The 17,771-nt window shown below is 33.2% G+C and overlaps 3 protein-coding genes and 2 pseudogenes across 3 annotated transcripts; 1 reads left to right on the top strand and 4 right to left on the bottom strand.

Annotated features, from left to right (window-relative positions):
- Positions 1-1,982: 1,982 nt before the first annotated feature.
- Positions 1,983-2,959, bottom strand: LOC108482136 (protein P21-like). Its single transcript, XM_017785244.2, has one exon. It carries the CDS (start codon positions 2,923-2,925, stop codon positions 2,197-2,199), a length of 729 nt encoding a protein of 242 aa, XP_017640733.1. The 5' UTR covers positions 2,926-2,959; the 3' UTR covers positions 1,983-2,196.
- Positions 2,960-3,614: 655 nt separating this feature from the next.
- Positions 3,615-4,883, top strand: LOC128285589 (zinc finger CCCH domain-containing protein 49-like; annotated as a pseudogene).
- On the bottom strand, positions 4,843-5,809 carry LOC108480620 (thaumatin-like protein 1). The gene has a single exon (XM_017783672.2). It carries the CDS (start codon positions 5,794-5,796, stop codon positions 5,068-5,070), a length of 729 nt encoding a protein of 242 aa, XP_017639161.2. The 5' UTR covers positions 5,797-5,809; the 3' UTR covers positions 4,843-5,067.
- A 2,645-nt stretch (positions 5,810-8,454) lies between these two features.
- Positions 8,455-9,615, bottom strand: LOC108482388 (thaumatin-like protein). Its single transcript, XM_017785514.2, has one exon. It carries the CDS (start codon positions 9,402-9,404, stop codon positions 8,670-8,672), a length of 735 nt encoding a protein of 244 aa, XP_017641003.1. The 5' UTR covers positions 9,405-9,615; the 3' UTR covers positions 8,455-8,669.
- Positions 9,616-14,598: 4,983 nt separating this feature from the next.
- LOC108483677 (thaumatin-like protein) lies at positions 14,599-15,388 on the bottom strand (annotated as a pseudogene).
- Positions 15,389-17,771: the final 2,383 nt, after the last annotated feature.

Raw genomic sequence — 17,771 nt, 5'->3', positions numbered from 1 at the left:
CGTGGAAGAGTCCGAATACGTACATTTGGAAATTGAAGTCGTGATTATCGTTTTAGGACGAGTTGATTCTCAAAAGTATTTTTGACATAAAAATATTCTAAAATAAATTATTTATTGAGAAAAAATAATTCTTTCAAATTAAAATTTGATTCAAAAGTTTTTCTTTTAAGAAATTGAAAATTTTAATTTTTTTAAAATATTTTTCTCGAAATTATTTTTGAGAAGCATTTCTAAAGTAGGTTTTAATACACCAGTTTTAAATTATTCTAAATATATGACAAATTAAAGGCTTGTTTGGTAATGCTTAAAAAAAATATTTTCGGCTCAAAAAATTTTTTGAAAAAAAAGTTGTGCTAAACAAATTATTTTTGGCTGAATTTTTTGACTATTTAAAAGTACTTTTGAAAAGCACTTAAAATGAGAAGCTAAAATTTTTAACTTTTCCTCTCTCAATAGCACTTGGTGCTTAATTGCTTTTCACCCTCCAATAATATAATATTTTCTCTTTGTTTTTCTTAGTGCTTAATTACAAATGTGTTAAAATTATTAATTAAAAATAAAAAATATTTTTTAAAATACTAATTTCAAATATTTAATTGTTATATCTAAATATTTAAAATATATTTTATATATTCTAATTAAATTTTATAAATAATTAATATTTATTGCTTAAAATTATTTAAAATTTATATTTCATATATTAAAATATTAACAAGAAGTTATAAAAAATTTATATTCTTATTAAAATATAATAATAGTAACTAATTTAAATATTATTTAAATGTATATATGTTACTTGATAATAATATATTTGAAATAGACATTTTATTTCTCATAAATATTTTTTGACAGTAATATTAAATACTTAAATTTTTTAAAATATTTTTTACAATACTTTCAAAAATATTTTTAAAAGCATTGTTAAACTAATACTGCTGCCAGTAGATTGTACGATACCACACAAGTACTGTTCCAAAGAAGTACTGTTGAGATGCAATTTCTTTTTGAGTAACGAAACAAGATGAAGACTTGCGTGATAAAAGTCTAAAAACTTCATAGCACGTGATTAAAGGTTAGGTTTGATTATTCTATAAGAAAAAAGAAAAAGTTTGTTTTGATTAGGACAGGTCTCTTATCACGAAAGACGACCAAAGCCAAGACTATATGCGCAACTTTGGCTTTGCTGTCATAAATTTGCATCTAATCATAAATTTTACTTTGAAGTAGCAACTAATCCATCATTTTCTTACAAAATAATCCAAAAAAACTATATAAACAAGATATATCCAGTTTAATTAGTTCCATCGTTTAATTTAATTGGTTTATGAATCAATTAATCTGATTCTTTATTTTAAATAAATATCTCGATCGAATTTTAAATTAATCATCCAATTTAATTCTAAATATTGTAATTATTAAATTGAATAATTAAGTTAAGAATTAATTAAACCCTAATTGTAACCATGATATGTTTGAAAGAAAAAAACCGTACATATTTATATAGGGTGAGACAAAAACATGAAATCTCAATTTTCTTGGACCTCAACTTACTATTTACCTAAGGTCTCATTGGCAATTAGTGTAAAATTGAAGCAGACATTTCCATAACCTACATTAATGGATCTTTTATATATATATAATATATTTTTATAATGATTAATATTTTAATAATCTATCGTCATATTTAATGTTTTAATCACATGGACTATGTATAGATTTGGAATAAAATAAAAATGTATAACTATTTATTTTATGTAAAAACTTTTAAATTAGTAAATATATATTAATAAAGATAATATTTTAAATTAATATAATAAAAATATTAAATTGAAAATTTAATTACGTACATGAATAAATATATTTATATTGATAAATTTAATAATAATTTATCTAATTAAAGAAATAATATAAGGTCATATAACTTTTTATATGGGTATTTATGAGTTGGAAATTTTGATGAAAGGTGATAGCAACTTGTGACGTTTTGTGCTGTTGAAAGTGCACAATATTATTAATACAGTAGCGCTATCTGAGTAATATAAAGACAACTGTTATTTGTTTTTGCTCTTCTATTAAACAAAACATAAGTAAGATAAACCAAATAGAACCACATGTTTGATATCATTTGGGAAGACCAAATGACATTTTATTTTTTGGTTCCAAGGCGCAGATTAACTATACCAAGAGATGATCCCTTTATTTTTCTTGGCTCTTACTTCCGACCATCTCTATATGAGGTGAGCCTCTAGGGCAAAACACGACCCTGTAATTGGAACCAGCAGGGCAAGTAAAGGTGCTCGAAGGATCATCTTGAGGATAACTGTATGAATCACCGCACCGGTCCTTGAAAAACCTTGAATAACGAGTCGGACCACAGGTTCCGTACCCTTGAGTGCAACAATATTCATTGGTCTTAAACACTGTGCATGGGTTGTTGCACCCACCAGGAGCTCTTAACTCATTCGGGCATTGTCCGTTGATGTCTGCAGTGCACCGAATGTTGTGACACCCGCCATTAGTTGGACCAAACACCATGGGGATATTAAACCCATCAACTAAGGAAATGTCGTAGAAATCCATGTTTCCAAATTGGTTAAGTGCATATTCAGCCAGGGTGTTTGGAGGTACACCCCAACCTTTGCATTGAAGGAGTCCACCACAATCACCGGTTTGGCAATGACCCCTACCACTGGCATCGAAATTGCAATTGGTTCGACCCCAAATACGAGCCATAGCAGTGCCAGCAGGCACATCGATGGTCCAACTTTGCTGAGGGTCTAGGCGACGGCCACCACCAGGAGAGGCTGCTGCCCAGACGGTGTAGGAGCACTCATTGCGGATTTCAAAGCGCGCTGCATGAGCGGAAATGAAAAGGACGCTAAAGAAGAGGAGGGAGGAGATTTGGGAAATGGTTAAGTAGCTCATGGTTAGCTCTTGCTTTGGGATTTGTTCATAGGGGATGAGGGTTTATATACAAGTAAGGCGGCTTTTTGGTACCATAGATATCATGGGCAAGTGCCATAATATTGTTTTAATAAAGGTAGAGGCGGCTAATCGAACATTTTCAAATCATAATGAAGATAAGGCCAAGCGTATTTGGATTTTGGGAGAACCATAAGATATTCCTTATTTTAATATCTACCAGTTGACTTTCTTTCCACTTAACTAGTCACTCTACGTTGCAGAATACTATATATCTTTTTAACATAATCGATTTTACGTATTTATCCTATCCGTTTTATAATTCGTTAATAAAATTTGTAATTATCTAAAATTACAATTTTAAAATTCAATTTATATTTCTCTTTAAAAATAAAACCTAATATTTGTTAGTAACATAACTGTTTTAATACAATATATTAAACTATTCACATATTATTGTTTGAATAAATTATCTAAGTAGTAACTAAATTTTAATGTTTCTTTTATCATCCAACTCATCATTAAATTTTAAGAAATTGTTTTAATAGCAACCATGAGATTAAGTATCAAACGGCACAGTGACATGAGATTAATTTTCGTTAGTAGATCCCACCATATTATTATCTTTTCTGTCTGTTTGTCCTTTTCTTTCATTCTTTATTTTTTTTTCTTTCTTTTCCTTAATTGGTGTGCCGATGATCTGGCAAAACCAAGTAAACCTACCTACTAAAAACCAATACCATGACACCATTAATCACCCTCAGGATCACCACCGTCCCACTAGTAATCTCATCACTCCGGGCTCGCTCTTTCGATTGAAATCAAGCCTCCAACTACACTCTAGCACAACTCTCTCTGTTCTCAAGCCCCACGCATCATCTTCACCATCCTTGCCAAAAACCACCATCTTCAACCCGAAACCAAGCACATTCATTTTCATCATCCGAGTTAGAATTGCAGAACGGACAATATCCAAAATATGATGATAAAAAAATTCACTACACGACCCTTCCCCACCGTCAAAATCCCCGACTAGGAATTGTTAAACTATCAGGCGGATAACTTTTCAACCCTCGACTTTAACTGCAATGCACCTTGCAGCCCGTCCCGTTGACTGCCTTATGGCCCTTCGCCGCTACCTCTCGTTGAACGATCTCGAGCCCGACACCCTTAGTGACGACTCTGACGTACCCATCGTCGATTCATGCGACCATTTTCGTATGTATGAGTTCAAGGTGAAGAGGTGTGCGCGTGGAAGGTCACATGACTGACAGACTGCCCGTACGCCCACCCGAGCGAGAAGGCTAAATGGAGGGATTCGAGGAAGTTCCGTTACTCTCAATCCGCTTGCCCGGACTTCCGCAAGGGGAACTGTAGAAAAGACGATTCGTGTGCGTTCGCTCATGGTGTTTTTGAGTGCTGGCTCCACCCAATTCGTTTCAGGTTGGAGATGGTGGTTTTTGGCAAGGATGGTGAAGATGATGTGTGTGGCTTGAAAACCGAGAGAGTTGTGATAGAGTGTAGTTGGAGGCTTGGTTTCGATCGAGGGAGCCAGCCGAGAGTGATGAGATAACTGGGGGGACGGTGGTGGTCTTGAAGATGGTCAATGATGTTATGTTATTGGTTTTCATCAGGTAGGTTTACCTGGTTTTGCCAGATCATCGACGCACCAATGAAGGGCATGAACAACTTTTTGATAATTGCATGGATAAGATTTTTTTTTTCGGGTTTTATAATAAGTTCATCAGGAATTCAAGTTGACGAGGAAAGGCTAAAAGCATTAAAAAATGAAATTACCTTAAATTCGTTATTTTTGAGGTAATGTTATTGAGTTTAGTTGGTTTCTACCAAATGTTTCATTCTACTTACAACTAGTTGAAACCATGTGATGGCATGATTAGGCTGTTCATCATCCAAAATGTGATCTGAATTAGAATCAGGAAAATAGTTTATTATTCAAATATTTTTTTTGTTATTATAATTCACCAAGAAAAAATAGTATTTACTTGTTTTTGCTCTTCCATTAAACAAAACATATGCAAAATAAAACAAATACATCCATAGGTTCAGTATCATTTGGAAAGACTAAATGATCTTTATTTTTTATTCCCAAATGCAAATCAACTACTCCAAGAGATCATCCCTTTACTTTTCTTGGTTCTTGCTTCCGACCATCTCTATACGGGGTGAGCCTCTTGGGCAAAACACGACCCTGTAATTGGAACCAGCAGGGCAAGTAAAGGTGCTTGAAGGATCATCTTGAGGATAACTGTATGAATCACCGCACCGGTCCTTGAAAAACCTTGAATAACTGGTCGGACCACAGGTTCCGTACCCTTGAGTGCAACAATATTCATTGGTCTTAAATACTGTGCATGGGTTATTGCACCCACCAGGAGCTCTTAACTCATTCGGGCATTGTCCGTTGATGTCTGCAGTGCACCGAATGTTGTGACAACCGCCATTAGTTGGACCAAACACCATGGGGATGTTAAACCCATCAACTAAGGAAATGTCGTAGAAATCCATGTTTCCAAACTGGTTAAGTGCATATTCAGCCAGGGTGTTTGGAGGTACACCCCAACCTTGGCATTGAAGGAGTCCACCACAATCGCCGGTCTGGCAATGACCCCTACCACTGGCATCGAAATTGCAATTGGTTCGACCCCAAATACGAGCCATAGCAGTGCCAGCAGGCACATCGATGGTCCAACTTTGCCAAGGGTCTAGGCGACGACCACCACCAGGAGAGGCTGCCGCCCAAACAGTGTAGGGGCACTCATTGCGGATTTCAAAGCGCGCTGCATGGGCGGAAATGAAAAGAACGCTGAAGAAGAGAATGGAAGAGATCTGGGAAATGGTTAAGTAGCTCATGGTTGGTTTTTTACTTGGTGATTTGTTCATAGGAGTGGAGGGTTTATATACAAGCAAGGCGGCTTTTGGGAAATCCGAGGCATGTGCCATAATATTGTTTTAATAAACGCTGAGGCGGCTACTTCGTTTCTCCGAAATCATAATGAAGATAAAGTCAGAATTTTTAATGTGTACAATTGTAAATTTATTAACGATCTATTATATAATCTAATGATAAATAGAGTTTTATTTGTTTTCTAAATTAGATATTCATGATTTTAATATAAATTATTTTACTAATAGTTAAAATTATTATAAGTTATGATTATATCTGTTTTATACAATATTTAAAATTAATCATAATCTCTCCTCAACTTATAAATAAGAGAATAATGCGCTTCAAATAATCGGACCCACATTTTTCTGTATTGATAACAATATTCATGTTAATTGAACTAATACTTAACAAAATAAATACATTTTTAAAAATAATTGTAGACGTAGATCCATCTCTAAACCTCTAATAATGAGCAAAGAAATGGATTTTTTTTTGTGTGTTAAACCTTGATTGGACTGTAATTTTAAAATCCCCATAATCTGTCATTTATTTAATAATTTTCCTTAATAAATATTTCATTAATTTAGCTAATAGGACACCATCCATCACATAATCATGTATGTCCATGGCATTCTCGAAACCAAAAGAAGATTCCACCGGTCCACTAAGCAGCTCGGAGTATGCGCTACTCTGTTACCTTAACCCACTACATATTGAAAACCAACCTTATAAATAACTAAACAAGTTGTGGTAAATCAATGCAAAGTTTTAAAATAAATTAGTAATCTTATATTTGAGATTAAAAGAAAAAATCAAGCCAAACCCCATTTATTGTTATAATAATTAAGGTATTTATCGTCTCAAGTGTGGTCTGATAATATGTTAATATCATAAATTAATTTTAAATATGAACACATTTATATGAAGAAACTAGCATACAGTTTATTATGATCAATATTGATTTTTTCTTTTTTTTTTTAATTCATGAACAATATTGAATTATTAATAAGGATTATATTTGATGTATTATCAATGCATGAGCTTGATGTAGTATCAATGTATGAGCTTCATGAATTACACTATCAATGCACCAGGGGCGTATGCCAGCCTCGGCCCTTCTAAAATGTAAAATTATATTTTAAACCTTTAAATTTTTTTAAAAATTTTAAATTGATAAAGGTAAAATTTCACTTTGGCCCCCTAAAATTATAAAATTTAATTTAATCCTTTTATAAATTATAAAGATATAAACTATAAAAATTAAAATTTCATTCGGACCCCCTAAAAAATTTTACGGCTTACACCGCAATGCACCACAAATTCATGACATCATTATGAACAAAATAAAAAAAATTAGAAAACTTTCTAATAAATATTTAAAATTTTATTTAAATCTCAATAAAATTAATTATAATTTCTCATATTTTATCTCTTAATAAAATTAAACTTTTTAATTAATTATTTAAATTTAAATAAATTTTAAATATTTATTAGAAAGTCTTCAACCTTTTCTTATTTTGTTCATTAATGATGTGACAAATTATAGTGCATTGTGCATAAAATTCATCCATCAAGAGTGCATCAAATATGATCTTATTAATAAGCTAACTAAAGAAATTAAAATGTTAATTATAATACTACATATACATTAACTTCTTCATATCTCAAGTAATAGCTTGAAATCATTTTCATTTTTTATTAAAATTCTGTAAAATTCATATATTGAAAATTTGTAACATTTTATAACAAAATTATTTTAAAAATATTTTATAGTAAAATTCATATTCAACTTTTAAAAATATGTTTTTTTAACAATTTAATTATAAGTTTTGATTATATATATATATTTACACAATGTCTAGAATAACTCATAAATAAGAGAATACACTTCAATGCATTTGAACTCAAATCCTCTTACATTAGTAACAATATCTTTACTAATTGAGCTAAGACTCAATCAACCGAAAAATGCGACTTTTTATAGAAAAAAATTATAGGTACGACTTTCTTCTTACATTTGTATTTGCACTGAAGATTCATTTTATTAGATTCTTTATTTCGTACATTAAAATGTTAATTTCTGTGAACTGTCAAAAAGTATTTTAGTTTTTAAAAATTTCTCATTACATTTGGAGATATTAGGTTATCCATTATAACCTAAACTAAATTGAAACTAGTAAGGCCCCAAAATTTCATTTATTTTTATTTTATTTTTATTAAACATAAAAATAAGAAGGAAAAGGTTGAGGAGGTTTAAATATAAAATTATATTAAATAAAATAAAATTATCGAATATCAAATAATAATGAAAATCATACTTTTTTGTGTGTGGAAACAGAATCTAAAATATGATTTTTTCCATAATTATTTAGATATCATTTGAATAAAATTACCAATAAATGTAACAAATTGAGCATTTAACTTATTTTATTTTTCCTAAATTTGATGATTAAAATTATTTTGCTTTTAATTAATACCAATAAATACCAGTTGTGAAACCCAAATTCATGGTACAATTGCTTTATTTGACTAATAGCTGAAAGGATACTCTTTATATGTTTTTGCTGATGCATCAAGCAAAACACGTCAAGTATAAGACAAGTACGTACAAACACAACAACTCCAACTTCAATATTTGATCTATTGATTATGGATGTTCATTTCACATATCAAGTTATGAGTTTAAGTCGTAGGAATTATTTACTTGTGATTTATGCATAGCAATGATTTGATTCTCTTGATATCACACGATGATTATCATTTGAAAAGGCTAAAAAATAACTTTTTATTTTTATAATTCCCAGGCGCAGATCAACTATTCCAAGAGATCATCCCTTTACTCTTCTTGGCTCATGCTTGCAACCATCTCTAGATGAGGAGAGCCTATGGGGCAGAACACAACCTTGTAATTGGTTCCACCAGGGCAAGTGACTGTGCTTGAAGGATCATCTCGTGGATAAGTATAAGCACTGGGGCATCTTGCCTTGAAGAACTTGGAAAAATCCGTTGGGCCACACTTCCCGTAATAGCAACAATATTTTTGAGTCTTGAAAACGGTGCAAGGATTATTGCACCCACCTGGGGCTTCCAATTCCTTAGGGCACTGCCTTACTATATCAGCTGTGCATTGAATGCCCTTCTTGCACAACCCAGAGGTTGGGCTAAACTCCATAGGAACATTAAATCCATCAACCAGAGAGATATGGAAGAAATCCAAGTTTTTGTACTGGTTTAGTGCGAATTCAGCCAAGGTGTTTGGGGGATTACCATAGGCTTTGCACTTAAGTCGCCCCCCACAATCACCGGTTTTGCATCTGCCTCGTCCGGCTTCATCGAATTGGCAATTGGTTCGAGCCCAGATACGTGCTCCTCTAGTGCCGGGCTTCACATTTAGATTCCAAGTTGCACCGCTCTCTAGCCTCTTACCACCACCACCACCGGAGGCGGCCACGGCTGCTGCCCAGACCGTGTAGGAGCAGTTGTTTCGAATGGTAAAAGTGGCAGCAGTGGCCACCGTGAAGCAAAGAGCAACGAAAGGGAAGAAAAACGGAGAGAGGCTTTCCAACTTCATTTTTGCTAGCTTTGTATTACATGGAGTTTATGAGGGAGAAGGTGGATTTATGTTAGATGTTATTGACAGACCAAGTAAAGAGTGGCTCTTGATTGTAATCAAATGTTTGTTGAAAATTGGTTTGGATGACCAGTCAAGATCTTATCATGGAAATTAATATGGTTATCTTCCAATTTGTTGTTTTTATTTATTTAACATGAATTAATCATTGATGCTAAAAATAAGTTAACCATTCAGATCTGTTTCATGCTTCAACTTTCTTTTGTGTTAACAAACCAACATAATTTGTACATTTTTTACTCAATTGAATCTCGACAAATTTTTCAAAACACCACATTTAGGATGGACGTCGACAATTATAAAAATTATAAAAGTAAAAAGAAATATATATATATATATATATATATATGAAATAAATGATAAAGAATGTAAAAAAAACTATGACAGCAAAAGAAAATCAAATAATCTATTAATATTGAAGGTCATAGCTCTCTTATGAGTACATATATTGTTAGAATTAAGTGACCCAAATTCTTATTTAAATAAAATACGATGGAAAATAAAATAAAAGTAAAATCCATATTTTACTAGACTTCTTTTATTTTATTTTAGAATAAGGTTTTTAAACCTTATTAAACTCCATCTATTTTATATTGATTAGGATAAGGTGTTTCAATCCTACTAGAATATGGCTTTGCAAGCCTATAAATAGACATAGTCTATTCCTCTTGTATTTGAGTAAAAATTTTTCGACATAGTGAATTTTCTTCTCCTCTGCCCGTGGTTTTTTTCTCGAAAGGGTTTCCACGTAAAATTTATGTGTTCTTTATTTTATTTATTTTATTCTATTTTATTTTTCACAAATTGGTATCGAGCTTAGGGTTATTCATCTCGATCACGGTAATGGCGTCTTTGAAGTATGAAATTCATTGTTGGATCGCAACACCGATTTGCATTGTGGCAAATTAAGATGCAAGCGCTTCTTGCACGATGGATCTAGAGGATGCCCCGCTAGGATAGATAAGATGCCTTCGACATTAACGAGATGAAGAGAAGAAGCGTAAGGATCGAAAGGCATTAACACAATTACATCGCATTTGTCCAACGAAATTTTGCGGGATGTGATGAAAGAGAAAACTGCCATTGCATTATGGAAGAGGCTAGAACAAATATGTATGTCGAAAACTCTAACAAGCAAGTTGCATATGAAGCGGCGTCTTTATGCTCATCGTTTGGAGGAAGGTGCGTCATACACGAACACTTAATGATGTTTAAAGAAATTCTCTCAAACTTGGAGGCCATGGAGGTTCAGTATGATAAGGAAGATCTAGGTTTGATTCTTCTTTGTTCGTTGCCCCCGTCTTATTCAACCTTTAGAGACACGATTTTATATAGCCGCGAGTCTCTCACAGTTGATGAGGTTTATGATTCTTTAACCTCGTATGATAAGATGAAGCATCTTGTGGTTAAACCCAACTCTCAGGGAGAGGGTCTCATTGTTCGTGGGAGACAAGACCGGAATGTTGATGATGATCGTGGTAGAACACAGGAACGGAATCCTCGTGGTAAATCTAAGGGTAGATCGAAATCTTCAAACAGAGGTAAAACTTGCAACTTCTGCAAGAAGAAAGGGCACATTAAATCTGAGTGCTATAAGCTACAAAATAAGATTAAAAGGGAGGCTGCGAATCAAAAGGAAAACAAATGTAAAAATTCGGTGAAGGCGATGTTGTAGAAGACTACAGCGATGGTGAACTTCTAGTTGCTTCATCAATGATTCTAAAGTAAGCGAGGTGGATACTTGATTCAGTCGCACCTTCCACATGAGTCCCAATCGGGATTGGTTTACAACTTATGAAACAAGATCTCAAGGTGTTGTTTTGATGGGAAATAATGCTTCATGTAAAATCGCGGTGTTGGAACAATTAAAGTTAAGATGTTTGATGGAGTTGTCGAACACTTAGTGACGTGCGGCATGTTCCGAATTGAAAAGAAATTTAATTTCGTTGAGTACTCTTGATTCAAAAGGGTACAGATACACGGCTGAAAGTAGGGTTTTAAAGATTTCCAAAGGGTCCTTGTTGTGATGAAAGGGCAAAGAAAGATTGCCAAGTTATATGTTTTCTGAGGTTCTCTCATCTTGGTGATGCAATTGTCGCTTCCTCTTCCTTGTCGATGATGATATTACTAAACTTTGGCATATGCGCCTAGGGCATATGAGTGAGAATGGCATGGCGAATTAAGCAAAGAGGACTTCTTAATGGGAAAGGAATTTGCAAACCGAATTTCGTGAGCACTTGTGTTTTGGGAAGCAAAGAGAGTTCGATTCACTAGAGGAATCCATAACACGAAGGAAACGTTGGAGTATATCCATTCGATCTGTGGGGCGTCCAGTGCCTTCGAGAGGTGGAGCTAATTATATGCTAACCTTTATTGATGATTTTTCCGAAAAGTTTGGGCGTTCTTCCGAAGCGAAAAGCGATGTGTTTTCCACATTTAAGTCTTGGAAAATTATGATTGAAAAAGCAGACGGAAAAGCAGATAAAATACCTCCGCATGCACAATGGCTTAGAGTTCTTCGATGAGTTTAATAGATTGTGCAAGTCGAAGGATCATGAGACACTTGACGATTCGTCATACTCCACAAAAAAGCGGCGTTGCGAACGAATGAACGAACGATCATGGAGAAGGTTCGATGTATGTTGTCAAATGCCAACTTACAAGTCATTTTGGGCGAAGCGACCTCATCGCATGTTTTTGATCAACCGATCTCCATCCGTTGCCATTGAGAAAAGACTCCACAAGAGGTATGGTCCGTAATCCGCTAATTATTCGATTTGAAGATTTTTGGGTGTCCTGCGTATGCTCATGTTGATAATGGAAAATTGGAACCAAGATCCATTAAATGCGTTTTCTTGGTTATAAAGTGGTGTAAAAGGCTATAAGTTATGGTGTCTGAAAATAGAAAAGTTGTGATTAGCGAGATGTTGTTTTTGATGAAACCGCTATGCTACCTAACTTATCTCTTAAAGACTCTTCCAATAAAGAAAACCAAAAGCGGTGGAGCATCGATTAATACGTAATCAACTCCTCAAGCCAAGACAAAATTGAGAATAGAGTTGCTTCTTCACCGCAATACTCTATCGCCAAAAACAGGACAAGAAGAGAAATTAAACCTCCAAAGAAGTATGCCGAGGTTGATCTAGTTGCTTATGCTTTAAATGTGGCTGAAGATATAGATGCGAATCAAGAGCCATTTAATTATTCGAGGCGATTAGTGTGAAGACTCGAAAAGTGGATGTTTGCTATGCAAGAGGAGATGGAATCACTCCACAAAAAAGAACATGGGATCTTGTAAAACTTCCTAAAGGTAAAAAGGTGTTCGTTGTAAATGGGTGTTTAAAAGAAAGAAGGACTCGGGAGTTGAAGAACCCGGATATAAAGCAAGGCTTGTTGCAAAGGGTTACTGATCAAATTCGAGTGGACTTCACAGATGTGTTCTCTCCAGTTGTTAAGCATAGTTCGATTCGAGCTTTGCTTGGTATTGTGGCCATGCATGATTTGGAGCTTGAGCGGTTAGATGTAAAACGCATTTTGCATGGAGAACTTGAGGAAGATATTTACATGCAACAACCGAAGGTTTTATAGTCTCGAAAAAGAGGACTATGTTTGCTTGTTGAAAAAGTCCCTTTACGGTTTGAAACAATCACCAAGACAAGTGGTACAAGAGGTTTGATTCCTTTATGACTTCTCATGATTTCAAAAGAAGTAGTTTTGACAGTTGTGTCTACTTTAAGAAAAACAGTGATGGTTCTTTTGTGTATCTACTTCTTTATGTTGATGACATGTTGATAGCGACTAAAGATAAAAGAGAGATAAGAAAGGTTAAAGCCCAACTAAGTGAAGAATTTGAGATGAAAGATTTAGGACCAGCAAAGAAGATACTTGGTATGGAGATTCTCGAGATAGAAAAGCAAGTAAATTGTACCTAAGTCGGAAGGGTACATTGAGAAAGTTCTTTGCGAGTTCAATATGCGAGTGCTAAGCTTGTTAGTACTCCTTTAGCGACCATTTCGGACTTTCATCGGCCTTATCTCCTCAATCGATAATGAGATTGAGTACATGTCACATGTTCCATACTCTAGTGCAAGAGGATCTCTCATGTATGCTATGGTTTGTTCACGTCCGATTTATCATATGCGATCGGTCAGCTTAGCGATACATGGCGAATCTGGTAAAGAACACCGGAAAGCGATTCATGGATTTTAAGATACTTACGAGGCACTACTAATGTTTGCTTACAGTTTGGAAGAACTAAAGATGGAGTTATAGGGTATGTTGATGCTGATTTTGCTGGAGACCTTGATAGAAGAAGATCTCTCACGAGTTACGTCTTTACAATCGGAGGTTGTGCAATTAGTTGGAAAGCCACTTTGCAAACTACGATCGCTTTGTCTACCACTCGAAGCTGAGTACATGGCGATTCTTGAGGCTTGTAAAGAAGCTATTTGGTTGAAGGGACTATTTAGTGAACTCAATGAAGACCTTCAAATCAGACAAGATTTTGTGACGGTCAGTGCCATCTTTCTTACAAAAGATCAAATGTTTCATGAGAGAACAAAACACATTGATATTCGGTATCATTTTGTTCGTGATATTATTGCTCGTGGTGATATTGTTGTGAGCAAAATTAGCACTCATGAAAATCCTGCAGATATGATGACTAAGTCACTTCCTATAACCAAGTTTGAGCATTGCTTAGACTTGGTTGGTGTTCATTGTTGAAGTTAAACCCTTAAGGGGTTTTTGGAAGAGGTGAAGAACTTGTTTATTGAAAGTTCGCGATGAAGAACTTGTTCATTGAGAATTTGTGTCAAGGTGGAGATTGTTAGAATTAAGTGACCCAAATTCTTATTTAAATAAAATACGATGGAAAATAAAATAAAAGTAAAATCCATATTTTACTAGACTTCTTTTATTTTATTTTAGAATAAGGTTTTAAACCTTATTAAACTCCATCTATTTTATATTGATTAGGATAAGGTGTTTCAATCCTACTAGAATATGGCTTTGCAAGCCTATAAATAGACATAGTCTATTCCTCTTGTATTTGAGTAAAAATTTTTCGACATAGTGAATTTTCTTCTCTCTCGCCTGTGGTTTTTTTCCGAAAGGGTTTCCACGTAAAATTTATGTGTTCTTTATTTTTATTTATTTTATTCTATTTTATTTTTCACATATATATATTGATATGAAACATTTTCAAGGACAAAAAACTACCTTATAATTAGTAGCAGTAGGACAAGTAAATGTACTTGTTTCATCGTCTTTAGGGTAACTGTAAGCATCGGGACATCGTTCTTTAAAAAAACTTGAGAAATTTGTCGGACCACATTTCCCAGAATTGCAACAATATTCATCAGTTTTGAACACAGTACAAGGATTGTTACACCCACCAGGGGCTTGAAGTTCACTAGGGCGAAGTGCATTTTATGCCTCTGTTGCACCCACCAGAAGTTGGGCTAAATTCCATGGGAACGTTGAACCCATCAACAAGAGATATATCAAAGAAATCCATACCATCGAACTGGTTCAATGTGTATTCAGCCAAGGTATTTGGGGGTAAACCATAGCCTTGGCATTGAAGGAGCCCCCCACAGTCACCTGTCTGGCATTTACCTTGTCCACTTTCATTGAATTCGCAACCCGTTCGAGCCCAGATACGGGCACCTCCTACTCCAGAGCTCACGTTGAGGTCCCACACTTGGCCGTGGTCAAGTTGCCTGCCGCCACCAGGCGCTGCGGCGGCCCAAACTGTGTAGGGGCAATTGTTTTGGATGCTGAAAGTGGCTGCATCGGCTAATGTAATACCGTGAACCGCAACACAAACGAAGTAATACATTGAAATGTTTCTGAAGCTCATCATCTTCGCAATGCAAGGGAAATTATTATAAGGCTTAAGTTTGATTTTATGATCGAAGGTATATGATATTTATGACCAAAAATAGAACAAATTTATAATGTTCTGCATAAATGTAATTCACTTAACTTACCAATAAAGAGAAAAGGGAACTTTCGGTTTTTGGTTTTTATGGAACAGTGAGGTCTTAGTTTTGAAGTAACGTAACATAAAAGAGATGTCCCAAACTTAATTAAAAAGAGGCTTGTTTCATAAATTTCATGTCAATTCTCATGAACTAGGCTAAGGAACATGGGTTATCATAGATTGGTCCGTCATATATTTGTATTACATCCATTAAATCATTTCTAATCCTTCATGCATAAGTGAGAGCTAATTTTACGTCATGTTAAATTTGAGCTTAATTAATTAAATAAAATTTTATTTATTTGATTTTTACAGTCTTCTTATATAGGTAACATTGCCCATATTAATTGAAAGTAAATTAAAAATAAAACAACCTTAAATAATATAAATTGAACCGAAAACTTAATAATAAAATGTAAAAAAAATAGCATAAATAAAACTTTACATGAATATAAAACAAACATGACACATAAAATAAATGAGAAAAATAATAAACACAACAAAATGGTATGATGCATTCTTAAAATGGAAAACTCTAATTTAAATATTGTTGGAAAGATAATCATACATTTTAAAAATATTTTTATATATTATAAAATGAACATAAATTAAGTCAACTTAAAAATAATAAATTAAAAACATAATTTTATATTTATATTATATATTAATATAACTAAATTCTAAGCAAAATATATTTTTAAGATTATTTAATTTAAATTTAATTGGTCCGAAATTAGAAATCTTTATCCATAATCGGACCAGCCTATCAGGCTAGACAAGCCTTCAATTCGTGGACAGATTTATTCATATTATAAAATTATACAAATTGTTGGGGGTACATAATTGATTTGGACATGATCGAAATAGGAAAACTATAGTAGGCCAGCAATAAAGACTACTTAAAGCAGTAGAAACTGACCCAAGTCACCGATAGCCCAGACCTGAGTTAAGTGGGCTTTTATAGAAGCCATAATTTCTTTTCTATCATCAATTGTCGTTAAAAGCCTTTCGAGTGAGATTATATTTTATCTCATTTATTTAAAAAATATTTTTTATGTTCTAGATTAAAGAGTAAATTAATTTTTCTTATTAAAATTTTTACTCATTTTTACGGTTAAAAATTGGTGTGGTTGATAAAATAATTGACAGTTACACGTGACATATCAAGTATATCTTGTGTTGACAAGAAAATGATCGATTTACTTTTTTATCTAATCATATAGAAAATAATTTATTTATTTTTTAAGTAGAAAAAATAAAATAAAATTCCACTTTTAATATAAGAATATCAATGTATGCTTAGAAATTTCATACTGATTGTTGGACCCCAGCATGAATTGCTATATGTGGAGAAGAAGCTTGTAGCTTTTAGTGGAGATCAAATCTCTGTTTTTTGGCTTTGTGACGAGAATGGGATACATAATGTAATCTCTCTTTATTCTTTGCTTTTTGCTTTTGAGACATTAGAGTAATCAACGGATGGGATGATTTCTAAGTGATTTGATATGCATGATGATGTCTTGGAGTGACTAAACATCACAAGGAGAATGAAAAATGGTAGCCAACTTCCCAAAGAAGCTGAACCCTTTTTTCAGATCTCAGCTTTTACTTTTGGGACTCATTCCATATGCTCAGCTTCATGAAACCAAAATTTCTTAATTCAAACTATATATTCAGCATCTTTGCTTTTTGCTTGTAATAAAAGGCCTTCCATAAGTGAACAGCTTCAATCCATGCCACTGTTAAACGTTTGTGAATTTGTTCTTCAAAGCCACTTGCAGAGTAAAAGCATAATTTTTTTGAGGTTTTAGTTTCAAATGTGTGGGTTTAATTTATGGAAAATTATTTCATACATGGTAGAATTATTTTTAGATTATACAAGTAATTTGAGGATTTGATAAGTATTTTATAAGGTATAGTAAAAAAAATAAAAAAAATTAATTGTATAAATAAATGCGACAGATATCTCACTCTCAATTTGTTTGTGACTCTAAAAAGCTAGAGTTAGTAGTTTGAATGAAGTTTATTATTATTATTTTTAATATCAATCGAGTTAAAACTCCGTCGATTGAATAAAATTAATTATTCAATTAACTATTTGCAATAATTAATTTTAATAGTATCGGGTAATATTATTATAAATCATATATATGGATAGGGTTAAACAATTATACTTATTTTAACTCTAAAATATAATTCAAAAATTATAACACTCACTCTTTTTATATAATTTTTTTGTTTTAATTATATTTTGTGTTATTTTAATAATTTTACTTGTAAAATTTAAAGATATTCTTAATAATGTGATAGGATTTAATCTC

Source organism: Gossypium arboreum, chromosome 12 (genome assembly GCF_025698485.1).
Source record: "Gossypium arboreum isolate Shixiya-1 chromosome 12, ASM2569848v2, whole genome shotgun sequence".
Taxonomy (NCBI): Eukaryota; Viridiplantae; Streptophyta; class Magnoliopsida; order Malvales; family Malvaceae; genus Gossypium; species Gossypium arboreum.
Note: the sequence above shows the minus strand (reverse complement) of the source record. Positions and strands in the feature narration are given on the sequence as shown.